Genomic DNA, 27753 nt, shown 5'->3' on the forward strand with positions numbered 1-27753 from the left:
CTAGGTTCCAAACAACTAATTTACTGATGAACCTTTAGAATGAACTGGACATTTCCCTGAGAGAAGAGCTTTGGAATGAGGACCCTGTGGTCCAACCACTTCTCAATCATGGCTCCCCCAAGGTAACTCCAATGTGAACTGCTCAGGGGGAGAGGGAGGGGGACAGCAACAGAATAACCTAATCTTAAGAATTCCTCTCTAATCCTCAGCTCAGAAAGCGTCTTTTACAGTCATCCCCTCTGCAGTGTCCCAGACTAAGCGAGCGAGCAAACAAACAAACAAAAAACATAGAGTCATCCCCAAAGACCAATATGCCTGCAATCCAAGATGGGCAAGCGACCCACCTCCAGGGCACATTTCAGGGAGACAACACAAACCTTTTTTGATTCTTCACAAATGGGAAGCAGAGGGCTGACTGCACAGCCACTGTGACAAGTTTCCAAGCCTTGCACAAATACGCCGAGAACACTGTAACGGTACGAACTGCCTTCAATCAGACCCGACTTGGCCGTGTGTTATCAAGGTCACTCCTTCAGGGATGACTACTCCAAGCCCCAAATCTCCGTAAAACCCAAGGAGATCCACAAGATCATCTGCTCCAGCAAGCCCCTCCCCCAGTTCACAGATTCTTCAGAGAGGGGCAGGGATCAAGGCTAGGCATTTAGTTGGAGGGCCAGATCCAGCCCCCAAATCTTTATCTTTGGCTAGGAAAACCTCTGCCACCCATTCCCTCATGACCGGAGGAGGCAGGAGGACAGTGTGAAGGAACTGGCTTTGAAGGCCAGCTGGCCTGGTTTGAATCTCTGTGGGCACTTCCTAGCTGAGCAACTTTGGGATAGAAACTCAACCTCTCCATACCCTGTATTTTCACATATGTTCACGTGTACAACTATGTTATCTACTTTATGGGTAGTTTAAAGGTTAAATAAGAATTTAGATTGGGAGGCTGAGGTGGGAGGTTAAGACAGGAGAATCATTTGAGCCCAAGAGGTCAAGACTGCAGTGATTGTGATCACACCACTGCACTCCAGTCTGGGTCACAGAGCGAGACCCCATCTCTAAAAAACTAAAATAAAATAAAGATGTTTCAAATTTGTTGGTACTCAGCAGACACTCAATGAGAATAGCTACTGTCACTGTTTTTATTATTATTACCTATAAATCTCCAAGCTTTAGATACAATACATTGAAAAAAAATTATTTACCCTCACTAGGGATTTTCTCCCCCATATCAGAGTAAGATCCACTGCAATATTCTAGTAAATAATTCATTATCTTAGTACAAGTAAAATAAAATTTATCTTACAAACATCTGTACCTCAGGAATAATTTTTTTTTTTTAAGAGACAGGGTCTCTCTAAATTGCCCAGCTGGCCTCGAACTCCGAGAAGTGATCCTCCTGCCTCAGCCTCCCGAGTAGCTGGACTCCAGGAGGAATGATACTTTGATTGTGGAACATGACAGAAGCTGGAGGGGTAATATTGTGGTCACTGAAGTAGGAACATTTTAAGGAGCGCCTGTCCCTACACGCAAGACGCTGTTGGCTCCAGACAAACTCTGAGTCAGGATCCTGCAAGGCGGTGCTCACTTCTTGAAGGAGATTTTTTTTTTTTTTTTTTTTTTTTTTACAGATAGAAATGGCTCAGAAGGGAAGGGCTCGTGGATCCCTGTAATGTGCACATTCACCCACCCAGAACCAAAGAAACAGAGGCTGGGCTCTCAGGCGGGTACCCGGTAGCTGACACAAAGCTTTGTGTATGGAATTTGTCTGCTGGGAGGAAAGTCTGATGTTGGTCACTTCCCTCCTGGAGAAAAATACAACAATACGAGGAAGCGTCAAGCACTGTGGGAATGTTCCAAGTGCGAGTTCCAGCTCAGCCCAGAATATAAACAAAGGCGATGACCAGCCTGGAGGTCAGGCCCAGCAGAGGACTGAGGCAGAAAGTCTGGGAGCCACTCTTCTGTCTTCTGGGTTCTTAGACTCTGCCTTTTTTTTTTTTTGAGACAGACTCTCCCTCTGTCATCCAGGTTGGAATGCAGTGGTGCAATCACAGTTCACTGCAGCATCCAACTGCTGGGCTCCAGCAATCCTCCTGTCTCAGCCTCCTGACTAGCTGGGACTATATGCACTTGCCACCATGCCTGGCTAATTATTAAAATTATTTTTTGTAGAGACAGCATCTTGCTTGGTTGCCAGGCTGGTCTCAAACTCATGGCCTCAAGTGATCCTCTAGCCTCAGCCTCCCAAAGTGCTGGGATTATTGGCATGAGCCACCGAGTCTGGCCTAGACTGCTTTGAAGTAACTTTCCTGTCCAGGCCTGGAGGAAATCATCGAAGGCAAAGGCCACCACGTGTCGAATGTCATAGGAAATACAAGCTCAGGGACTCTCTTATGACACACCTGCAAACCCATAGATCAGTCTCAGAATGTCATAGCTGGAGGAGCCTCAGAGATTTACTCAACAAATACCAACACGGGGCCTGGGGAGGGTTGGATAACACGCACGAAGAATCACTTAGTTATCCCAGTGATCAGTGCCAAATTCAGGGCGGGGGGCGCATGTCTAGCAGGGCGACCTAATCTAATCTGGAAGTCAGGGAAGGGTGAGACCTGAAGGATGAGCAGAGCTGGACCAGGCAAAGGGGCAGCGTGTATGAAAACCCTGTGTAGCTGGAGGTACGTGCCCAGGGGAAGGTTGGGGGTCAGATGGGACAGGGTCTTACAGATCCAAGGGTTTGTCTCACGGGCTTTGGGGGTTCCTAAGGTGTTGGCAAACCACGTGTTCATTTTTCTGGGAAGAGAGGTCTATGGCTTTCACCAAAGTCTTAAGGAGTTTTAAGAGGTTAAGAATGGCTCAGCGGCCGGGCGCAGTGGCTCATGCCTGTAATCCCAGCACTTTGGGAGGCCGAGGCGGGCGGATCACAAGGTCAAGAGATCGAGACCATCCTGGCTAACATGGTGAAACCCCATCTGTACTAAAAATACAAAAAATTGAGCCAGGAGAATGGTGTGAACCCAGGAGGCGGAGTTTGCAGTGAGCCGACATCCATCGTGCCACTGCACTCCAGCCTGGGTGACAGAGCGAGAGACTCCATCTCAAAAAAAAAAAAAAAAAAGAATGGCTCAGCACGGTGGCTCACGCCTTTACTTACAATCCCAGCACTTTGGGAGGCCGAGGCAGGCAGATCACGAGGTCAGGAGATAGAGACCATCCTGGCCAAGATGGTGAAACCCCGTCTCTACCAAAAATACAAAAATTAGCTGAGTATGGTGGTGAGCACCTGTACTCCCAAGCTACTTGGGAGGCTGAGGCAGGAGAATCACTTGAACTCGGGAGGCGGAGGTTGCAGTGAGCCGAGATCACGCCATTGCACTCCAGCCTGGCGACAGAGCGAGACTCTGTCTCAAAAAAAAAAAAAAAAAAAAAAAGAGGTTAAGAACTACTGAGCTAGCCTAGCTCATTACAACAAAATGGAGAAACTGAGGTCCAGAGAAAACACACCTTTCACGGGAGGCTAGAGGCCCCAAGCCACCAACTCCCAGTGCAGTGCTCTCCCACAGCTAGCTCACTGCCCCACTTCTACAGGGGATGTGTCAACAACTACATACGCTGGCTCCCATCCCACTCGCCATTGCTGCTGGATCCCACACGAGGCTGCTTTGTTTCTCCATCCAGGCAGGCCTCGAAGGACACTACACAGAAATGAACTGCAAGTCACCAGCCCATCTTTCTTGCGCTAACCTAATCTACAAAATACAGGGGCTCAGAACCTGTCCCCTGCTTCAGATTTCAAGGACCCCCCAATGAGACACCTTCTGGCTTTTCAAGGACCTTCATGGATGAGGCTGGTTCACTGAAGGGCAATCAGGGCTCAGCATCCAGCGTTCTGAAGAAGCTGTTTTACTTGTTGTTCTTTACAAAGTCAGAACTTGGCCAGGAACTAAACGTAGCCCTCAGTACGGGAAAGGGAGAAATGTAGAAGACTTGGAGGAAAGTCTAAATATGTACAGAGAATGCTTCTTAAATCCCTGATGTGGCCAGGCACTGTGGCTCACACCTGTAATCCCAGCACTTTGGGAGGCAGAGGTAAGTAGATCACTTGAGCCCAGGAGACCTGCCTGGGCAACATGGCAAAACGCCATCTCTACAGAAAAAGGAAAAACATAATTAGCTAATCATGGTGGTATGTGTGTTTGTAGTCCTAGCTACCTGGGGAGGCTGAAGTGAGCCTGGGAGGCAGAGGTTGCAGTGAGCCAAGATTGCGCCACTGCACTCCAGCCTGGGTGACAGAGGCAGACCCTGTTTCAAAAAAATAAAATAAAAAATAAAAACCCCTTGATGCTTCCTGTAATACTAAAAGTAGAAGTCCTAAGTACACGGATTGGCATTCAAGGCCTTTTGGAGTCTGGCCCCAAATTACCTTTCCCACTTTCATCTCCCACTTCTTCACATGAAGACTGGGCACTGGGCACAGCCCTGCACCTGCCTGCCTGCACTGTAGTTCATGTCCCTCCTCTCCAGTGAGTCAAAGGACACCTGACAGCCAACATCCAGTGGACTCTCAAAGACCAGTGTTGAGAGTCCCACAGCAAAGACCAGTGTTGAGAGTCCCACAGCCTCTGCTTCACTTGGACCATGGCAGTACTGGAAGAGGCAATGCCCGCGCTGGGGAAGACTCCGGCCCCTCTCCTGGCCAGCCCGCTGACCTCAGGCTCCAGGCTGTGGTGTCTCTGCCCTTTACAACTCCCCGCCTCCAGATGAACTTGACCCAGCCACTCACTGCTGATGGCCCTCTGCACTGAGCTGCGCAAGTGTGAACATGGTCACAGCCTGCACTCTGGCTGTGCTCCTCAAGCTTGTAAAATGCACCCCTGTCTCCCTTAAGAGATGTGGAGTCCATACCCAATGGGTACTCACTATCCATTCAACAAAAATTAGTGAGCGTCAGTTATGTGCCAGGCACCATTCTGGGCTTTGGTGAAACAGTAGCTGACAGGGAGCTTACCTCCCAAATAGGGAAAAAATCATAAAAAAGTAGCAAATAGGCCAGGCGTGGTGGCTCACGCCTGTAATCCTAGCACTCTGGGAGGCCAAGGCGGGCAGACTTCCTGAGCTCAGGAGTTCAAGACCAGTCTTGGCAACATAGTCCCTGTCTCTACTAAAAACACAAGATATTAGCTGGGCATGCTGGTGCATGCTTGTAATCCCAGCTACTGGGGAGGCTGAGGCAGGAGAATCGTTTGCACCCAGGAGGTTGCAGTGAGCCAAGACTGCACCACTGTACTCTAGCCTGGGCAACAGAGTGAGACTGTCTCAAAAAAAAAAAAAAAAAAAAAGCTACATTTAAAGGGGGGAAAAAGAGCAGGGGTAAGGGAGGGACAGAAAGTGATGGGCACCCTGTCTGCTATTGTGGGCCCAGTGGTTAGGGCTGTCCTCTCTGGATGGCATCTGAACAAAGATGTGAGGGAGCTAGGGAGCAAAGGACGCAGGAAGAGGAACTCATATCTCCCCAGTACTTCCGATCCAGTACTCCCCAGCAGGAACTCACCACAACCCTACCGCAGGATCCATCTTATCAATGAGAAATTGATTTTTAAAAGGAGGTGGGTGAGCAAATTTTTCCAAGGTCACATGATTGGAAAATGGTGGCGCCAGCAGTCTTTAAATCGCAGCTCTTGTCCGTGGCTTCTCAGCAGGTGCCCTACAATAATTGGGGAAGGAACATTCCAGTAAGAGAACGGCAAGTGCCAAGGCTCTGAGAGAAAGGAACACCTGGAGGAAGAGCACAAAAGCCAGTGGTGGCTGGGACACAGCGACGGGGAGAGGGGTGTCGGGGAGTGAGTCAAGGGCCAGAGTCCACGGCACGCACAGGCCACGTCGAGGACCTCGGATCTCTTCACATGTGTGGGGAAGTCCCGGGAAATCATAAACAGGATCCATGTGATCCAGTTCACACTCTGGCTATGGAATGCAGAATGAATGGCTCTGAGTCAGGAGTAGAAACCAAGAAGCCGGTTAGGAAGGCATGGGGCAGTCCAGGGAGAAACGGCAGTGGCCTGGAGTAACAGGTCAGCAGAGGAGGTGCTAAGAGGGACCAGTCAGGATTTATCGGAGTAAATCACGGGGGCTTACTGAGGGACTGGATTTGCACCGGGAGAGAGGAGGCAAGGACACTCTCATTGTTTTCTCATCTAAACCAAGATTTGAGCCTGAACAACTGGGTCAAAAATGGCATTATTTACTGTGATGGGGGAACCCGCGAGGAGTCACCAGGCAGAGAGTGAAGGGAAGAACCAGAGCTCTGGTTCAGGCGCATCATGTCCTAAAGAGGGGCTGGAAACATGCGTTTGAGAAGGACCACTGTTTAGCTAGCTGGCTTAGTGTCACGAGACTAGACTGCCAGTTCCCAAATGGAGAATTCAGGAGACAGAAGAGCCCCAAAAAGAGGGCTGAGATGAAACCCTTTACAGAGCACATACACCCGAGGCTGTAAAATTACTCATGTGAGTACTGCGTGACTTCAGATATAATTTAAATTTTAAACAGGTTGTGGGTTTTTTCCTTTTTCCTTTTTTTTTTGATACAGGGTCTCACCAGGTTGCCTAGGCTGGACTTGAACTCCTGGGTTCAAGTGATCCTCCCACCTCAGCCACCAGAGTAGCTGGAAGTACAGACACATGCCACGGTACCTGGCAAAATTTTAGTTTTGTCTTCGCATTCTGGAGGCTTAGTTTGTAAATGTCTTGCTTATCGTGACTAATATGTCATCCAAATTAACCAGCTAATATCCCAAGGCACAATATACATTCAGAGTGAGACTCACCAAAGAGTTTTCTTCCCAACTGCTCGCTTCTGGCCATCTCTTATCAGGGCCCATTAGATCACTGTTGTTTTTCCCTCGCAATACTGCCGACAAGAAGCATGAACCGGAAGCAGAAGGGTCACCATTTTCTTGTTCACGCGTACTTATGCTACTAGAAAAGTCTTCAGTCTGTGATGTCTTTCTGGGGCTACGACTAAGCTACTTCTCCATTTTATAAGGGTTTGTTTCAACACTGGGCAGCGGCTTCAACCCAGCTCTCCCAACCTAGCTCTTCAACCCAGCTGGACAAGTCACAGAATCAGGGCCATTTTTGTTGTTTTGTTTGTTTGTTTGTATTGTTTTGTTTTGTTTTGAGACGGAGTCTCGCTCTGTCGCCCAGAGAGATAGTAGTAGCTGATGTTCATTAGGGCACTTAGCCCGTGCAGTACCAGGCTCCTTTCTGTGTATTTTGCACTTGTGGTTGCATTAAATCTTCACAATAAGAGAAAGATACCGTTACTGTTCTCATTCTACAGAGGAGGAAACTAAGACACAGAGCTCTTCTTTGAGATCTGAAAGAGTTAGGATTTGTACATAGTCATATACTGAGTTGGGGCAAAGTTAGGGGAATAGCCCATCTGACTATTGCCCATGTAGCTATGTTTTCTTCTTTTCTTTTCTTTTTTTTTTTTTTTTTTGAGACAAGAGTCTCACTCTGTCACTCAGGCTGAAGCACAGTGGCATGATCTCAGCTCACTGCAACCTCCCCCTTCCAAGTTCAAGCAATTCTCCTGCCTCAGCCTCCCGATTAGCTGGGACTACAGGCATGGGCCACCACACCCAGCTAATTTTTGTATTTTTAGTAGAGACAGGGTTTCACCATGTTGGCCAGGCTGGTCTCAAACTCCTGACCTCAGGTGATCTGCCTGCCTTGGCCTCCCAAAGTGCTGGGATTACAGGCGTGGGCCACCGCGCCTAGCCTTGGGCCTCAGTTTTCTCATCTGTAAAATGAGGCCACTGTGACCTCCTTCCAGTCCTTTTGGGAGGATTAAATACATGTAACACAGCTCCTGGCATTAATGCACAGAAATTCTTTGTTATGCCATCATTATCATTATTATTATTATAAGGGCAACCTTTTATCTTATGGGTAAGTCCCTATGACCCTTCCAATTCCTCTCCAGACTTTGAGCGGTGGTTCCAAAGATACCCCCCCCACCTCCACCAGCAGTGTCACCAGGGAACTTGCTAGAGATGCCCATTCTCAGCCTAACCACAGACCTACTGAATCAGAAACCAGGCGCCGGAGCCCAGAAACCTCCAGGTGCTAATGTTTGAGAGCCACCAAACAGGCAGGCAGCATTCTGGGTACCCAGCAGGTCCTCAGGACAGCGACCACCTGGCCCCAGATGACCCTGTCAGCAACACCTGCCAACATCACAGGCTGCAAGTTATCAATTTGTCACAAACATCAAGCTTCCTACCTGCTTTCTGGCTGTTTCCTTTAACGTCCTCCCACCAAATATGCACTATATCACTTGTATAAAAAATGAAACTTCTTAGAAAAATCCTATGCCTGTACCTTTTCCATAGCAACAGAAAAAAAAAAAAACAAAACTCTGTCCAAGTTAACCAAGATTAGTGTCCCTTTATAATTATTTTTCCACCTTTCTTTATAAAACTTAAATTGACAAAAATACTAATATCCTTTTCCCCCATTCCAAAGAATAACAATTTGAGATTTGGTTGATCTGATTTTCATCTTACGATAACGTGCTCTGGTTGTTGGAGGTACATGTTTATGTTTCTTGAATCAAACCATCCCAGATTTTGATGCTTCTGGGAGTGACTGGAACATGCCAAGTAGCAGATGCCCATGGGAGAACGGAGCCCCAGCCAATCCCACCAACCCTCCTGCAGACTCCATGGGTTTGACCTGTGTTAGAACAGGCTGTGAACCTGAAGCAGTTCTCTCACTGCAAACCCAGACCCTCTCCAGTACGAATTTGTGGAACGCGATAGATGTCAATGATTACTCCCTCGGTGTTTTCTCATCCAAACCAGGACACTTCGAAGGGGGTGGAGAGGGCTCCGTTAATAACGATGCCAGGACAGCAGGCGGAAGCTGGGAAGTGTGATCATCACGCCATCTGTCACGCGCTCTGTCAGCACGGTGATTCTCAGAGTAGTTTTCCTCTGGTGTCCCGATATCTAACTGAGAGGCTAGAATAGAGGTACATTGACAAGCGAAAATCCAGAGTCCAACCCTTCAGTCAAAGGCGAAGTCTTATTTGGAGGGGTGCACTTGGACCCAGTCACAGCAAGCTCATGAGGGCAGGAGATCTGACGACTTCTTTATCAGCGTTCCAGGCATCTATTGCCACCGACTGTACGGAACAGGCGTCGAAGAAATCCGCTTGAAGATGGGTCGGTGGCTTATACTGTATCTCCCTGATTCTAAGTCATACACAGTTGGCCCTCTGCAGCCATGGGTTCTGCATCTGTGGATTCAACCAACTGAGGATTGAAAATACTCAGGAAAAAAAAAAAAAAATGGATGGCTGTGTCTGTAACTGAAACACATACAGACTTTTTTCTTGTCAATATTCCCTAAGTAAGGCGGTATAGCACCTATTTATATAGCATTTCCACTGTATTAGGTATTGTGAGTAATCTAGAGATAATTTAAAGTATACGGGAGGATGTGCATAGGTTATCTGCAAGTACTATGCCATTTTGTATCAGGGATTTGAGCATCTGTGGATTTGGGTATCCACCAGGGGTCCCAAAATCAATCTCCCTTGGATACTGTAGTTTTTCACAGCTTCACTTTTGAAATCAAGGTGTGTTTTATAATCCACCTGCTAATGTATTTTCTCCTTTGTTTCCTGAGATACATTAAATCGATAACGCCTTACATGTCTTACATGTGTTGGTGTCTTAGTGTCAAAAAAACCCCAAGGTAATTGGTTATCACCCAGATTCGTAGAGATACAGGTTAACGATACTCGCAGGAAAAGAGACCGTATTGTGGCCAACTCCAGGTGGCGCTCCCACTCACACAGCGGCACTGTGCCACCTAACAGGGCCTGCCAGGCTGGAAAATTCTCAGAGAGGGCCTTGATCTTGCTTTTGCCTACATCGTCCTCTCTTTTCCCCTCCCCCAAGCCAGTGATACCTTCTCAAGAATGTGGCGAGAGCCTGGAATCCTGCCAAACAGCTCTGGAGTAAGTGCCATCTGTGTTGTCAACTCAGAGAGAGTAAGTGCCGCTGATGGATCCAGGCAGAGCCCTCGGAGGGAAGCCACTGCAGAGCCTGAGTCTTTATTAACAGCCGACATGAGCCAAGCACTAACTACGCGCCAAGCTGCATCACCACCAGGGGCTGGAGCTCAACTAGACATTTAGGCTCCCAGGGACTTCCATCGGCCCCTGATGGGAATGGGAGCTTGCCAGGGGACAGCAGGGGCCCAGCACCACTGACAGGCCCAGGTCCAAGATAACCGGGTCCCCATGCAGGGGTGTGGGATCTGCCCTGGATTAAAAGCTTCACGGGCTGGGCAAGGTGGCTCCCACCTGTAATCCCAATACTTTGGGAGGCTGAGGCAGGAGGATTCCTTGAGCCCAGGAGTTTGAGGCTGCAGTGAGCCATGATCACACCACTGCACTCCAGCCTGGATAACAGAGCAAAACTCTCTATTAAAAAAAAAAAAAACCGGGCGGGGGGCAGGCATGGTGGCTCACACCTGTAATTCCAGCACTTTGGGAGGCTGAGGCTGGCAGATCACTTGATGTCAGGAGTTTGATACCAGCCTGGCCAACATAGTGAAACCCCGTCTCTACTAAAAAACCAAAAATTAGCCAGGTGTGGTGGTACACGCCTATAGCCTCAGCTACTCAGGAGGCTGAGGCAGAAGAATCACTTGAATTCGGGAGACAGAGGCTGCAGTGAGCCGAGATCACAACATCGCACTTCAGCCTGGGTGACAGAGCGAGACGCTGTCTCAAATAAATAAATAATAAATAAATAAATAAATAATTTAAAAAGATACTTTAAATTATGTAATTATATAAACATTGAAAAAACTGTGGTAAAGTACATATAACATTTGCCATCTTAATCATTTTAAAGTGTATGCTTCAGTGGTAATAAGTAACATTCATAACATGCCACCACCACCAGCAGCCATCTCCAGAACCTTTCTACCTTATGAAACTGAAACAGTCTCCATTCCTCCGTCCATCCAGCCCCTGGCAGCCACCTCAGCACCCTTCGGTTGCTATAATTTTGTCTAGTGTAGGCACCTCACGGTCTAGTGGAATCATGTGGTATTTGTCTTTTTGTGACTAGCTTATTTTACTTAGCATAACGTCCTCAAGCTTCATCCACATTGGAACACGTCAGAAAGTCCTTCCTTTTTAAGGCTGAATAATATTCCACGTATGAACATCCCACATTTCTTTTTAGAGATGGAGTCTCGCTCTGTCGCCCAGGCTTGAGTGCGGTGGCGTGATCTCGGCTCACTGCAAGCTTCACTTCCCAGGTTGACACCATTCTTTTGCCACAGCCTTCCGAGTAGCTGGGACTACAGGCACCTACCACCACGCCCGGCTAATTTTTTTGTATTTTTAGTGGAGACGGGGTTTCACCGTGTTAGCCAGGATGGTCTCGACCTCCTGACCTTGTGATTCGCCCGCCTCGGCCTCCCAAAGTGCTGGGATTACAGGTGTGAGCCACTGCGCCCGCTGAACAGCCCACGTTTCTTTATCCATTCACCCATCAATAGACGGACACCTGGGTCGCTTCCATCTTTTGGCAGTTGTGAACGATGCTGCTACAGAGACGGTGCACAAACGTCTCCTCAAGTCCCTGCTTCCCTTCTTTTGCATACACACCCATAGGTATGTATATACTTTGCTGGATCACATGGTAATTCTATTTTTAGTTTTCTGGCGAGCTGCCATACTGTTTTCCACAATGGCTGCACCATTTTACAGTCCTGCCAACAGCGCACAAGTGTTCAGATTTCCCCACATCTTCTACAACACTTATTTTCCGTGGGGTGTTTTTGTTGTGGTGGCAGTGATTGTTGCTGTGGAAATAGTTTGACTGCTTTATTATATTTTGCCATTAATATTTTATAAAAAGTAGTGAAAATGAGAAAATGGAATAGTTGATACGAGTGAAAAACACAGGTTTCATAAAATACTACTGCTGAGAGAAGACAGAGGTGAGTGGCCACGCCAGAGCTGTAGATCTTCGTCCTTACTCAGGTAACTCATCGGACTGTGTCCGTGTCCGGCTGACAGTGTATTGTTAAGATACAGGTTTGATATTCAATTTTCAGACATGCTTTCAGGAAGGCCATATGCACATATGAAGTAGCAGACTTCCCATAGGGTTCATGGGAAAAAAGTCCACTCCTCTCCTAAAACACCGGGATTGTTACTTTCAGCATCCACGGCCTGGTAAATCCAAGGAAGGCTAAAGATGATTAAGGAACTTATAAAGAAAGCCTATAGCAACTCTGATGGTTGAAATGAATTCTGACCAGCAATACTGAAATCTGCCACAGGAAATATCAAGGTCCCTCCTAAAGATCTTGCGATTCTGCTCTACCTTGTTGCAGAAAGAGGGCCCATCCCCCGAAAAGACACAAAGATACTGGCAAACCCTGTTTAAAAACAGCAGCCACAGTCTGTTAATTCCATCTGCCTTGTGCTTACCCATTTATCAAAAAGGATATTACAAAGGACACAGATGAAGAGTTGCACTGGGCAGGGCCTGCGAGAAGGGTCACGGAGCTTCCACGCCCTCCCTGGGTGTGCCACCTGTTCAGCTATCTGCAAGCTCTATTTTCTGTGTTTTTGAAAACAGCCATCCTCATGGGTGTGAGGTGGTATCTCCCTGCGGTAGGTAGGTATGTACTTATGTATGTATGTATATATGCATGTATGAATGAATGAGATGGGGGTCTCACTATTCTGTCCGGGCTGTAATGCAGTGGTTGTTCACAGGTGAGATCCCACTGCTGATCAGCACAGGAGTTTTGACCTGCTCCACTTCTACCCTGTGCCAGTTCACCCCTCGTTAAGCAACATGGTAGTCCCAGAGGTCACCATATTGATGTTGAACTTAGTATAGACACCCGGTAGGCACGGTGTACTACGGCCCAGAACTCCTGGGCTCAAGCAATCCTCCTGCTTCAGCCTCCCAAGTAGCTGGGACTACAGGCTTGCACCACCGTGCCTGGCTAATTTTCTTTTTCGGGGTTTCACTCTATCACTCAGGCCAGAGTGCAGCAGTGCGATCAGAGCTCACTGCAGTCTTGACCTTGCGGTCTAAAGCAATCCTCCCACCTCAGCCTTCCGAGTAGCTGGGACTACAGGCATGCACCACTGTACCCAGCTCTGTCTGTAGTTTTGATTTGCACTTCCCTAATGATCAGTGGTGTTGAGCACATTTTGACATGTTTATTAGCCATTTGTATACCTCCTTTGGAGAAATGCCTATTCAAGTCCTTTGCCCATTTAAAAATTGGGTTGTTTTTTGTTGGTCCTGTGCCATCTTTGTCTATTTCTAGTAAATGGACAGATAGTTAGCCAAGGTCAAATTCTCATGCAGATAAGCAGCTATTATGTCAATGCAACAGAATACTATTCAGCAATAAACAGGAATGAACCAGGGATAAAAAGGACGATCTGATGAGTCTCAAAGTCAGTACAGAGTAAAAGGCTGATCACACACTCTATGGTTGTATTTACATGGTATCCTGGAAAATGCAAATCTATAGGTATAGATAAAAAACAGATCAATGCTGGCTGGGCATGGTGGCTCACGTCTGTAATCCCAGCACTCTGGGAGGCTGAGGCGGGCAGATCACTTGAGGCTATGCATTAGAGACCAGCCTGGCCAACATGGTGAAACCCGTCTCTACTAAAAAATACAAAAATTAGCAGGACATGGTGGTGGATGCCTATAATTCCAATTCCTCGGGAGGCTGAAGCAGGAGAATCGCTTGAGCCCAGGAGGCAGAGGCTGCAGTGAGCCGAGGTGGCACCACTGCACTCCAGTCTGGGGGACAGAGCGAGACTGTGTCTCAAGAAAAAAAAGAAAGAAAGAAGCCAGATCCATGCTGCCAGGGTGGGAGAAGGGTACGACTGCAAAGCGGCAGCAAGAAGGCTTTTCTCCCCAGGGCGATGGAATTGGCCTGTATTCTGAATGTGGTAGCGGTTACGCAAATCTACACGTGTTAAAACGCACAAAATTTTATACCCCACTAGCCTGGCAAACATAGGGAGACCCTGTCTCTACAAAAATAAATTTTTAAAATGAAAAGGGTGTGGTGGTATACACCTGTAGTCCCAGCTACTCAAGAGGCTGAAGTGGAAGATTCCTTGAGCTCAGGAGGTCAAGGCTTCAGTGAGCCATGATTGCACCACCGCACTCTAGCCTGGGTGACACTGTGACCCCATCACAAATGAAAAACAACAAATACAACTGTATATCCCCACAACATCAATTTTACTCTACATAAATTTTTTTAAAACCTCACTCATAAGGGAGAGGTTCCCCCTTTTATCTGTGCAGGCATTACACCCAGCAGCTTACAAGCCCCATTTCACAGAATCCTTACCAAATTCCGGGAAGGCATAATTACTGTCACTCGGACTCAGATCTGACTGAACTAAGTCCTGATTGTTTCAGAAAACAAAAATTCTATTTGATCTTTCCAAGACCCTGGGTATTTGCAAATTCTCATTTGTCATATAGTAGTGGGAATTTACAGCTTGGCAGAAACATGTCCACACATAATGAATCTTTCTCCCTGGGGACAAGGTCCACAGAGCTTCCATCAGACTCCTGGGAGACCTATGATCTTAAAAAGCTCAGGAACCTCTGTTCCAGTTCAAGGCCCTCAAATTATAGAGTGGGATTCAGAGGCCCAGGAGGGAATCCTGGCTTGCCCCAGAGGACACGGTGTGTCTGTGGCAGTGCCAAGCTGCTTCCCTCTTCATCGCCCAAAGATGTCACAGGTCCAAACATTTCTGGCGATCGTGACTCACCTGCTCCCCATGACTTTAGCCTACAGAATTTCCTCAGCAGTACGTGCATTTCTCCTGCCAAGCTGAGGCCAGGGAACTCGGCACCCCTGTAGCAAGGGCAGTCCCTAGCCCGAGTCTCGGTAATCCAGGTCCCTAGCCCAATTCTTACTTGTCAAATATAAAAGCTTCATTCTATAACCTTGCATATTTAGGGTAATTAATAGAGAAAGCTCCTCATGAACAGAAAAAAAACAAGGACAGATCATGCAGAAAAGCATGCTTTTGATCTGTGCCTTTGGTTTTCTGATGAGCTCAGAGAATTAATATTTGGAAGGCACTCTTGACAAGCTGAGGCAGAAGCACAAATTAGTGTGGTTATGCTAATTGAGAGGTTCTGTAGCTCCAGGACCAAATGATTACAGAAAGTGAAAAGGGTTGACTGGGCTTTGGTCTCTCTGCAAATAGCACTGTGCTTCATGCTAGCTGCACGGACAAATTTGCAAGGAGACTACACACATTTACTTTCACGTACCCGAAATTCCCAGTGGAGCAGGGGTTAAGGAAGACTCAGAACACCACAACAGCATTTCCGAATTTATCTTTACTGTGAAAATTAATCAAGAAAGAAAAACAAAGGGTATGAAATCCCCCTTCTTGCAGTTCTCAATGCAATTTGTACGTTACTTGGTACACGAGGACCTTGAATGTCTTGTGGTTTTTAACTGTCACAAACGCAACACTCTGTGATCATTTCACCTCCAGAGCTGAACGAAGACGATTTAATTAATTCCCGAGAGTCACTCCACAAGGAGAAACTGGGGAGGTGTCTCTTGAGACAGGGCAAAAAATATACCTGTTGGTGTATCAGCCCCGCTGTGGCTCTGACATATACCACAGCCTGCAAGCACAGGACCATTCTTTCCAGAGAGACTCAAATCAAAACCAGGGCCTCATGGTCTGCCTGCACGCACTGGGACACGTGTAGCTGAAATGAACTGCCCTCTACTCGTCCTATGAGTGATCACTTCAAGTGATCACTTCCAAAGTTTATTACTTAATTGGAAAAACCTCCTCCCCGGACTTCAGCTTTCTTAGAGAGAGAAAGAGAAAGAACAAACCAGCCTAAAAGGAAATACCTCAACAGCCAGGGACCTCCCCTTCTCTGTGAGTACTGAGGTCTGAATTTTAGTTACCAGACTACCATTGTTAAAGAAATGGTCACTTTAGAGTAGAAGGCCACCTGACGTAAGAACAAAAGTTAAGGTTTATCGAGCACTTCTCATGTGTCCAGACTCTGATTAAACGCTTTATGCACATCATCTCATTTCATTCTCCCTCCATACCATAAGGCAGGTACTGTTAGGATTTTCTCCATTTTACAGATAAGTACCTGAGGCTTTGACAAGACAGAGTGACATGCCCAAGATCCCACAACAATGACACAGGAGGGCTGGTATCTAAAGCCATAGCTGGAGGACCTGAAGCACATGCTCTCAAGTCACTGCTCTGCACCGGCTCACCGCACAGATGGAGAGACAGGGTTGGGGAAGGGCACTGATCCAGTACCTCGGTGCAGACCCAGGGGCCATGAGGCAGGTCTCCCAACTCTCAGCTCAGGCTCCTGCTGCCTCTAACATGGTTGAGGGTGTGAGAGTCAACATCAAAAGTCTCCTGTGCACAACACAGGTGGTGGCTGATTGTCGGTTTCCCAAGGGCACTGATGCCTCAGCCTTCTCAGTACCCTCTCCTCCCCGGCAGGCTGCTCAACACTCAGTGACAGCCAGCGTTGGGTGGGTGGATGGACGGAACTCCTTTAACTCATAAGCGCCACTTCCCACTGCTGTGCCATCTGTGAGAGGTTTCTCCAAAGCAGATTCTCATGCAATATTTTCAGCAAATGTACTTTTTAAGCCACTTCAATAATGGAGAAACCAGGGGCTTCTTCATAAATCTGTAGGCAGATGTGGTGCCACCTTAACAGTCCTACAGAGGGCTGGAAAGCCCCAGGGGGAACCCCAGAGTACATTCTAACCCAAGGCAGTGGTGGTGCCGTCAAGTCAGTCCTAGACCCCAGGAAGGGGAGAGAACTGAAACTCCAGTTCTCAGCAATACACAACCCACCCCTGGCAAGTCACTTCCCTCTTGCTGCCTCCCTTTCCTCAACTGTCAAATTGGCACAATACCTGCCACTGCTGACTGTTTATAAGGACAGAATTAATTAAATCACACACATATCTGAAGGTAAAGCTCCTAGGATCATTCCTGGCACACAGGAAATAATAAATGTGAGCTGCCATCGTCCTCATCCGGGAAAAATCTTGTGCAACTCCAATACCTTACGAGAAGAAACAAATTGGCCGGGCACGGTGGCTCACGCTTGTAATCCCAGCACTTTGGGAGGCCGAGGCGGGCGGATCATGAGGTCAGGAGATCGAGACCATCCTGGCTAACACAGTGAAACCCGGTCTCTACTAAAAACACAAAAAAATTAGCCAGGCGTGGTGACAGGTGCCTGTAGTCCCAGCTACTCAGGAGGCTGAGGCAGGAGAATGGCATGAACCCGGGAGGCGGAGCTTGCAGTGAGCCAAGATCGCGCCACTGCACTCCAGCCTGGGCGACAGAGCAAGACTCCGGAAAGAAAGGAAAGAAAGAAAGAAAAGAAAGGAGAGGAGAGGAGGGGGGAGGGGAGGGGAGGGAAGGGGAGGGGAGGGGAGGGGAGGAGAGGAGAGGAGAGGAAAGAGGGAGGGAGGGAGGGAAGGAAGGAAGGAAGGCAAGAAAGAAAGAAAGAAAGGAAGGAAAGAAAGGAAAGGAAGAAAGAAAGAAAGAAAGAAAGAAACTAACAAAATTAACAAAGCCCAAAACAACAAAGAAACTAATCTGTACAAAATGTTTCAAAATCTATTTTGATGATTAGTTAAGTGCTGTCCAACATTTACTACCATTAAAAACCATCAACAAAACAACCCTCAGTAAGTCCACATACTGCAGTCGAGACTCACAAAGAACCAGCCTTAGGGCCGGGCGCGGTGGCTCATGCCTGTAATCCCAGCACTTTGGGAGGTTGAGGTAGGCGGATCATGAGGTCAGGAGTTCGAGACCAGCCTGGCCAGAGAGACCAGCCTGACCAACATAGTGAAACCTCATCTCTTTTAAAAATACAAAAATTAGCTGGGCATGGTGGCGGGTGCCTCAAATCCCAGCTACTTGGGAGGCTGAGGCAGGAGAAATGCTTGAACCTGGGAGGGGGAGGTTGCAGTGAGCCGAGATCACCCCACTGCACTCCAGCCTGGGTGACAGCAGAGAGAGACTCCATCTCAAAAAAAAAAAAAAAAAAAAAAAAGAAGAAGAAGAACCAGCATTAGAAAGGGCTCTGGGGTGGGTTTATCCACCCTACCAAATTACAACAAAGGCAGCTGAGGCTCAGAGAGATTAAGCAATTTGCCCACCGTCACCCAGCCAGAAGCAAGGCTTCCGTGGTCCCCTGTGAGCTCCAGCAGGACAGCCAGGAGGAGAGCTATCTTCCGAAGGAACCCTCAAGATGATGGGGTATCCTGTTAGTGCAGCAGCTGCCTCTGTGGCAGAGGGGTCCATGGAAACGCGAAGGCTCATTTCCACCCACGTCACAAAGTCAAGAGAATAATATCAGAATCAAAGAAAATACAGATGCATGGGGAACAGTCTGATGGGCTTTAGTCCTAACTTTGCCCCAACTCAGTATATGACTATGTGTAAATTTTAACTCTTTCAGATCTCAGAGACTAAGCTCCGTATCTTAGTTTCCTCCTCTGCAGAATGAGAACAGTTAACAGTACCTTTCTCCTATTGTAAGGATTAAATGCAACCACAAGTGTAAAACACACAGAAGCGAGCCTGGTACAGCACGTGGTAGGTAAGTGCCTAATGAATATCAGCTACTACTATTATTTGTATTTATTATTGAAAGGAGGGGTTGAGAGTAGCCAATTCCATGACTCATGAACAATCATCCATCTATTTATTCAGAACCATCACTTGAAGGAGGATGGGAGCATGTGATAACCAGCAAATAAACACAACCACTGTTTCCAACCAGGGGTTTTGTTTGTTTGCTCATTTGGGGTCAGCTAAGTGGCTATTTAACACGGTCACATTCCACTGGCTGTCAGCTGTCCTCTCTTCTCATTCCATGTCCTTCCTTCTCTCAATTACTGCCAGCGTCACACTCCTGCTCCGTTTTTAACAATACAGTGTGTGGCTGGGAATCGCATCTGCCAGGTCCACACCAATGGCACAAATTTTAAAAAGCTATAGAGCAAATGCCTGAAATCCGGCTCTCTGAACCCAGCCCTGGGCAAACCCACACAGCATCCTGTGCTCAGTGCTCCATTTCTATGCTTTAAAAGCACTGCAGAATTGCCTGATCACAAAACTTAATATGCAGTAAAGTCACTATGTGGCTCCGGCAAGCCAGTGAAAAGCAAAGAGAAAGCCTGCTGCTAAGGGACAGATGGGGACAGAGGTCTAAGCTGTGACAGGAGTCATGGTGTTCCAGGAAGCAGCAGTCCAGACTGCAGGGTGGGTGGGAAGTGGGTTCAGAGAACTGCCACCTGTCTTTCAAACTACGCATGGAAGAAGAAAGTGGGACAAAGAGGAATTGTGACCAGCGGACAGCAGAGTTCTAATACACTCAGGTGAGCCTCTCCCCTGTACCTCACGGAGGAAGGGGAAGTAGCAAGAGACTGCCCATGCCCCTTGACAAAGAAGGAAGGCGGAGCCAGAGGCACACCAACAGCCTGCATCCCAGCCCTAGACAGCACACACCGCAGTTATCCTGGCAAAAGACAGTAATGCTGCAGAAAGCTAGTCCTAAATCACGTTCAAAGGCCAACCAAAAAAATAATAACAATAACAAGTAGGGACGGGGATTCCTGGGACGGTGCTCACTGCGGGTGTCAGGCTGAGCAGAGCTGGCACAGGCCTTGGTTTGTAAATACAGGGCAGAATGAGCATTGCCTACAAGTGCTTTGCTCCTGCGTATCCCAAAGAATCAGGCAGTCACTACAAGTGGAAGCTCAAAGAACATGCACTGACTGACAGATGCGGCGTCAGAGCTGAGTGGCGGCTCAGCCTTCATGGTGTCCTGGCGTTCTCCCAACAGTGTTCTGGGAATTTGATCCTAACTTCATCATTAATGTTCAGAGGACTACAGGAAAACACTGACCAAGGTGTATGGTTAACACAGAACCCCCAACTAACTGCACACCACTCATCAGATATTGGTCCTATTAAATGTACCAAGAAACATCCTAATTGGCTATTTAAAACCAGAATAAGCTACATCTAAAGATAATTTGAGACTTGGAACCAGAAACTGAAATTCATTCTATGACAGTATTAACGAAATCCACTCATTCTTTTAGTAACTATTTATTGAGCACCCATTGCGTTCGAGGCCCCGTGATGGCACCACAGCTGTAGACAGGCACACTCCCTCACGCAGCTAATGATCTCTTTAACGTTTCACTTGTTGATTTTTAACTTGCAGAAAGGAAACTGCGGCTTTGATTTTGAATGAGTTAAATATCATTCTACTCAAGCATTGATCTGGGGCATTTCCATGGAACTTAGTACCTGTTAGAGGAAGAGAAGGCACAAAGAGCCCAGAGGAAGTTGATTTTGGTAGAGGAGGTAAAGTAGGTTTTCACATTGTGTTTAGGGCGGAGGGTCCAAGGAGGAGCCTCGGCCATGGCTAAGCAGGAAGGATGGCATTCAAACAAGCTTCCCCATTAATGGTTACCTAATGGTTTCTTATGTATAAAAAAGGGCCTGCCATCACGCATGCGGGGCTTAAAACCTAGATGATGGGTTGACAGGTGCAGCAAACCACCATGGCACATGTATACCTATGTAACAAACCTGCACGTTCAGCACATGTATTCCAGAACTCAAAATTTAAAAAAAAAAAAAAAAAAAAAAAGTCAGGGGGGCAGGCTGCAGCTTAAAAACACAAACAGAGGAGCACTCCTTTTAAATCCCACTCCTTCCTGGCACTGATGGGGAAAATAAGCCCCAGGAAAAGGTACGAATCATGCAAGGACACAACTCAGACGTTCTCAAACAGATGACCAGAAACTAAGATGACTGGCCTGCTGGATGATAGATCCCTTAATAATTCACAAACGGTGGGTTTTATTTATTTACTCATAAAACAGCCTTTGGGGCAAGATGGGTGACGAGTCAGAGGAACACCTGTCCCGGTGGCGAGGCGGCCGCGGGGTGGGGCAGGCGGCAGTTGTCAGGCCTGTCCTCTTTCCAGAGTGTGATCTTATCCTGGCCACAGGGAACACGCTCAGCTGGCCTGAGGTAAGACCCAGCCTGGCACTCAAGGCAATCTCCGATCCGGGCTACTTTGGGAGATATTTTTCTGCAAGCTCACACATGACTCATCTCTACAGACCTCCTACAAGGTCTCTTGGCTACAAGGAATCCCATTCAAACCGCCTCTGCCAACAGCTGCTCTAGAGACCAGGAAACATTTGGGGTTGCTGTGGTTGACTTTTTTCTAAAAACACATTGAGCTGGTGTTAGTGTTATTTCTTATCTCTCTACGGCATTATTAATGTGATTAGTATTATGAGTATCAGACGCAGCCTAAAGACTGGAGTGGCCCTCCCTTAATTTCACCGGTAGATCTTTTTTTCCAAACACCAGAAAAGCGATTGAGAAGCCTGAAGAAGAATTAAGACAGAAAGCTACTGTCTCCCCAGCAACCAGGGAGCCGCTAACAAGTGCTCTGCAGGCCGGGCGCGGTGGCTCAAGCCTGTAATCCCAGCACTTTGGGAGGCCGAGACGGGCGGATCACGAGGTCAGGAGATCGAGACCATCCTGGCTAACACAGTGAAACCCCGTCTCTACTAAAAAATACAAAAAAAAAACTAGCCGGGCGAGGTGGCGGGCACCTGTAGTCCCAGCTACTCGGGAGGCTGAGGCAGGAGAATGGCGTAAACCCGGGAGGCGGAGCTTGCAGTGAGCTGAGATCCGGCCACTGCACTCCAGCCTGAGCGACAGCGCGAGACTCCCTCTCAAAAAAAAAAAAAAAAAAAACAAGTGCTCTGCAAAGGCAAGAAAGGGGGCCGGTTCCCTATTCCACTTCTCTAGGGCATGGCCTTGGGCAAGTAACCAAACTTCCCTGGACCTTAGCTGCCCTCAGGGGTAAAAGAGGGGTACTCAGCCCTGCCCTCACCCCCTGGGCTGTTGTGAGGATGAAATGAAATGAGGTAGTCTGTAAGTGCATTCTGAAAACCATAGGAAATGGCAGAAATGTTCAAGATCGTTCTGATTCTACCCCTGGACTGTGGCCTCCAGGGACAGGTTCCTGCTGGTTCCCTGCCACGGGGCATCACTTGGTGTTTGCCACCGAGGAGGCACTCCGTAAGTGTTAAAAAGGTGAGCGAAAGAAAGCGGAGTAGGTGCCACCAAAATGTCGCATTGCTTGACTGAGTACACTCTGACCACAAAAATTCCTAACTCTGGGGGAAAAAGGAAGTACAAATTTGAGGAGTTTAAAATTGATCAAAATACAGTGACTGCCAATCTAAGAGGACCTCTTTCTCAGGCCACAAAAATGTGCAGCCCCACATGATAGGACTTGTATTTTAGTATCTGCTCTGAGAAAATACATCATGACAAAAATGTGACCACGAATGCAGTCATTGTAAATTTCTTTTTGATTTACAATAAAAGCATCTTCACACATTTGAAACCATAGCACATTGAGCATGAGACACCGTATTTATTCTGTCCTCAGGCAGCGTGCTGGGCAAGCCTGCGGCCACTTTACCAGGCCCAGTGAACTGCTCCAAGGTGACGGGAGCTACAGTGCTGGCAGGAGGGTCCAGTAAATGATGAAACTCCCAACCAGCCTGTGGTTCACTGGGAGCACAGAGAGGAAGGAAAGGGACTATAAAAAATATATATACCAAACTGCTTAACTTATGGCCGGCTCAGGTAGAAGGTATGGCCCAGGAGGCCGGGATCTTTGCTGTGTTCCAAGAACTAGAACAACTCCAGGCCCTTAGGAGGTTGCTCTGTGAGGCAGGTGACAAGTGAAGCTACTGAAGGAAAGAAGAAAGGAATGAGTGACTGAAACTGATGCATGCAGTCCAGGGACCTTCTTCCCTCCAGCTAAGGAGGCCTCGGTCTGCTCCCACCCCAGGAGACTGGTCCTCTACCCCACAGCCTGTGCCCAGCTAATTGGACCCATCCTCTACCTCTCACCTTAAGTCCCATTTTGTCACAGGAACACAGGAGTTTCCTGACTATCCCTCCCCACTACAAGTCTGATCCCTTGCCACCTTCCTGCCCACCCTGTGACACACAGAGGATGCCTGTATTCAGGGCAGGCAGCGCAACATCTGCTGAGGTCACCACTGAGTCCCCAGAGCCTTGTACGGAGCCTGATGGGGCCGGTGCTCGATCCCTGATGAATGAAGGATGGAGTAAAGAGTCCATGAAGGGATGGGGCAAAGGTTTCAAAGTCCAGATAAAAACAAACAAACGTGAATCATTTCTCCGGGAGGGGATGCAAATGCAAATGCCAAAAGTCCAAGTGGGCCGTTGGAGGTGTGGCTGGCTGTGGGAGTGGTGAGGGGCTCCGTGGGAGTGGCCGCCACCTGACACCCGCCCACAGCTGCCTTGTAGTCAGGAACAAGGTCTCAGGGTTACCAGAGATTCTCATTTCTCAAGGGAATCAGGAACCTGGCTTTTGAGATTGTTGAGTGACTTCCTGATTTTTCAATACTGACCATCGATTCTTCTGCTTTTTCCTCAAGAACACACACGGATCCAACCCAGCATACCTGCGGACTGAATCCAGCCCGTGGCTGCCAGTCTGCGCTCAAGCTCCAGAAACGTGAGGGTATCAACTCTCCTCGCTCAGTGTCTCTATTGGAAGACACGTGAGCAAACAGAACCACAGCAACTGCTTGCACAACCAGAACCATGTTCATTTGTTCTCCAAAGCAGGCTCTACATAGTTGCATACATCTCCCATCAGTCTTCCAGAACAAGTCCCTCTGAGCTCCTAGGGAAGACCCTCTTCTCTGCTGCAGACCTGCCCACAAGCTCACCCTGGGAGCGCCCTAATCTGTCCATCTCTCTTCTACTCCCAACCTTCTCGTCATCTCTGGAAGCACTGTGGAGTTTAGAAAAGCCTCCCCTGCACCCTAGCTTCCTCCTGGCCCTCCAAATTCAACCCTTCTCCACTAGGCCTCACTTGACAGGCTCCCACCAGCCCAGCAAGTTGTCCCTGTGCCACCCTCTGGCCCAGACTATCTTGATTCTCCATGGCACTTGGGACCCCCAGACATGAGGTCTACGACCTGGTGTGTCTTCTGAGGATATACACAGGTATGGATGAACCCCTCAAGGCCCTGCCCCAACCAGGAACTGCTGCATGAGGAAGAAAATGTCCCAAAGAGCAGCAATGACTCAAAAGATCTCCCCCAGGGGTTACGAGTCGTCCTGCACAGCACAGAGGTATCAGGCAAGGCAAGGGGGCGGGATGAGGAACAGGCTAGAGCTGCACGCTATATGGGATGTGAAAGAGTTTCCTGTTCACCCAAAAAACCTTGGATGCCTTAAGCACTGAGAACTAAAAACACTGGTCCTTCTACTTTCAGGGAGAAGAGATTATGAACATATTTAAGCAACATTTCTGTTGCTTTGAGATAACAGAAAACAGCAAAACTCCAGTCACAATTGTTTGCCAGGTGTCAGGCTCTGTCGCCACTTCACCTAAGGGCCTCCCCTCTGAATCAAATACTCCTCTGGAGATTGACTAGTGGGGAGTCCATTAAAAAAAACTCCAACAGAAACCTAACAACATCTCATTGAAATGCAAAGGGAAGTTCACTGAGAATGACCAGCAGAGGCCACCAGGAAAGGTCATCCTCACTCCAGGGGCGCCCCAGTCTTCCTTGGCAGTTGTTGTAATCTTTTGCTATGACTCCTATGAACCACAGCAAAAGACCTTCTGCAAGGAGGCTGGACCTCCAGCCAGCTCCACGTCTGTGATCCCCAGTGTGCAGGCGAGGTCCTGACCCTGGTCTTGCCAATCTCAGAACTGTCTTACTTTTTCTGCTTCTCACAAAATGCATCTTCCTCCCGCACCTTCCGCAGCTCCTGGTCACCCCTTCTCCCCTCTAATCTTTCTCCCTGTCTCCACCAGGTGTATCTCAGCCCTCTCTTCAGAGTCTAGCATAAACACTGTCCCCTCCAAAGTCTTCCTCATTCCCACAATGATGAAGGCCCTCTCTCACCGTGCCCGCAGCAGCACGGTCACTCGGTCTGGCAGCCTGGGTAGCTTAGGAACTGTGCTAGGTCAGACAAGCTTCTGTGGGAGCAGGCACTTGCATCCACAACTCCCTACCAGAAGGCGGTGCCCAGAAAAGGCTCAAGGACGACCTATGCTGAAATGAACTGGCCTCAGGTCTTTCTCCCAATAGCAGAGAACTCGAAGAGTCATTTCATTCCCAGTGGTTTGGGCTGTGGAAAGCATCTCATGGGATGACAGGTAATTTTTTCCTTTAAAAAAAATATATATATATCTATATATATTTTTAAATTAGCAATGAGGTCTCACCATTTTGCCCAGGCTTGTTTCAAACTCCTGGGCTCCAGCGATCCCCCTGCCTTGGCCTCCCAAAATGCAGGGACTACAGGCTTGAGCCACTGTACCTGGGTGACAGATGATTTTCAATGTGGTTCATTTTACTTTTCTGTGATTTCCAAGTTTTGACAATGAACACAGAATATTCTTATAATCAAAGAACCCAGTGAATGTTCTTTCTAAAATAAACTATCCACGTTTCCCAACAGTACCATTCTGACAGACACTATACGAGAAGTTCCTGAGAAATGCTGCACAGATGAACCCAAGTTATTTCTGGAGCAGCAGGTGTACAGGATGGCGACTCATGGTCACTGGGCAAGGCTGTGGGGGCTCAAATTCAGTGAGAAAAATACTCAAGAAATGGCACCTGAATCCAAGCGCCCTGTCCCTCATAAAAGCAACCCAGCTTCTGGTCAGAGGGCCAAGAATGAATACCCTAGGGGCCTGCCGCCCTCTTGCTGGCCGGACAGCCGGAACTCACTGAACCTCTCTGAGCCTGTAAAACTGGGACCATATTCTTTCTCACAGACTAGCTTCAAAAATTAAAGAAGCAATGCCTTTTAGGTGCTAAGAGTTAGAGATATAGTAAACCCTCAAGAAAGCCTACAAAAATGTCCTTCTGTGCTTCAACCACAGCCTGCAAAAGTCATATTGCCTTGTGGGTCCGCTGCAGGGGTTCACCCCACAGAAGTATCCCAGATTCAACCCAGGAAACACAAGCAACTTCCAAAATCAAAGCCACGGACCTCCTTTGCAGCTCCCTAAAAATCTGCTTTCCCTAATTCAGACGCCAAGCTAACCTGGTACTTGGCTTATGACCACAGGACACGCTCCCAGTACAGGAGCCCAGGAACACCCGCCCACTTCACCTTAGACCCATGGATTCGCATTTGCCCTGCAAAGTGCTGCAGGCTAATGAAGCCTGGGGCCCCATATGCTCGACAGTCATTGAATCTTTCGAGACTCTATTTCCAGGACAGGCAAACCCAGGGACTGGAAAGGTAACTCCCCTAGATTTCTAGGAACACACAAAGAGACGAGGTCTGCATCAAGATTTATCATCTACATCAACCCACCGGCCCCCCACCTGCCCTCCTTGCAGGGCTGGGCTTGATCGGGGTGGGGAGGGGAAACTTGACTGTGTCCTCAAAATGCCTCCACTCATTCAGCCTGCTTCCTTTGAAGCAACCGAAGTGGACGCGTCTGGTTAAATTTAAACTCGAGGCTCGTTAGAAATGACACATTTTACAGCTCAGCTCAGTTCACCTTCCAAGCGCCGAGCCCAGGCCAGGCACGGAGGGCTGCAGCCGCAGCAGCACGCGGCCCGGGCTGTTCTTCCCCTGCCTGGGGCTCGAGCCATTTTCGGAAGTTCCCGGGGACCGCGGAGCGGCTCGCGCGCCCGGCCCCGGGTTGCAGGGGCCACGCCCGGCCCGGCCCCCGGCGTCCCCGCAGCGGCCGCTTCCCCCCGCGCCCGGCAGGGAATGGGCCTGGAGGAGAGTCTGCCAAGCGTCCCGACGAGGCCTCGGTGGCTTCACCCCGCCCCGGCGCACGCAGGGCCGCGCATCCCGGGAGACCCGCGCTCGGCCCGAGGAGCGGCGGAGCCGCCGGGCCGGGCCCTGCCGGAGGGAGCCGCCCCGCGCCCGCGCCTCACCTGCTTTCTCGATCTTGCCGGACATTTCCGGGCTGCGCCGGAGGCCGAGGCCGCCGCTCATCGGGCCCGGGCCGGGCCGCCGCGGGGCGACAGGGGCGGCGCGCCCGCCGCTTGCCTCGGCCCTGGCTCGCCACGCCTCAGACCCGCGCCGGCATGGCGGGCTCCGCGCGGCCGCGGCCCTCCGCTCGGCGACCGCGCTCCAGCCCGCCCGGGCCCAGCCGCTCCCGCCGCGCCCGCCGCCTCCGCCGCTCCGCCTCTCGCGCGCCCGCCGCCGCTCCCCCGGCCCGCGAGCCGGCCGCAGCGCAGCGCCGCCGCCCGCCCGCCTGCCGGGCCTCGGCCGCGGCCACGGCCACAGCGCCACCTGCCGGGCGCCCGCCGCACCGCCACAGCGCCCCCTGTGGGCCCGGAGCCGCCCGAGCCTCCTGCTGCGACGCGCGAGACGCAGCGCCCCCTGCCGAGCCGGAGTCCCCACGCCGGGGCCTGAGGCCTGGGGCCTGAGGCCTGGGGCCTGGGGCCGACCCCACCGGGGACTCCGCATTCCTCTGCTGTGGGACTAGAGTCACCAGGTCTAGACCTGGGACTGACAGCTCCAACCCAGGGT

General features: G+C 49.1%; 1 protein-coding gene across 4 annotated transcripts in view; it reads right to left on the reverse strand.

The window, feature by feature from the left end:
- RAPGEF1 (Rap guanine nucleotide exchange factor 1) overlaps window positions 1–27310 on the reverse strand; it is a 158570-nt gene extending 131260 nt beyond the window's left edge. For 2 of the 4 annotated variants that reach the window (XM_037994051.2, XM_008005881.3), the window contains exon 1: window positions 27153–27310. In XM_037994051.2, coding sequence (XP_037849979.2) covers window positions 27153–27213 — 61 coding nt within the window. In that variant the 5' untranslated portion in view covers window positions 27214–27310. The remainder of the gene's footprint in view (window positions 1–27152) is intronic. The other 2 variants (XM_037994052.2, XM_008005890.3) reach the window with 1 other exon arrangement.
- Between the last annotated feature and the right edge of the window lie 443 nt (window positions 27311–27753).

This window comes from Chlorocebus sabaeus, chromosome 12, assembly GCF_047675955.1.
Source record: "Chlorocebus sabaeus isolate Y175 chromosome 12, mChlSab1.0.hap1, whole genome shotgun sequence".
NCBI classification, from domain to species: Eukaryota; Metazoa; Chordata; class Mammalia; order Primates; family Cercopithecidae; genus Chlorocebus; species Chlorocebus sabaeus.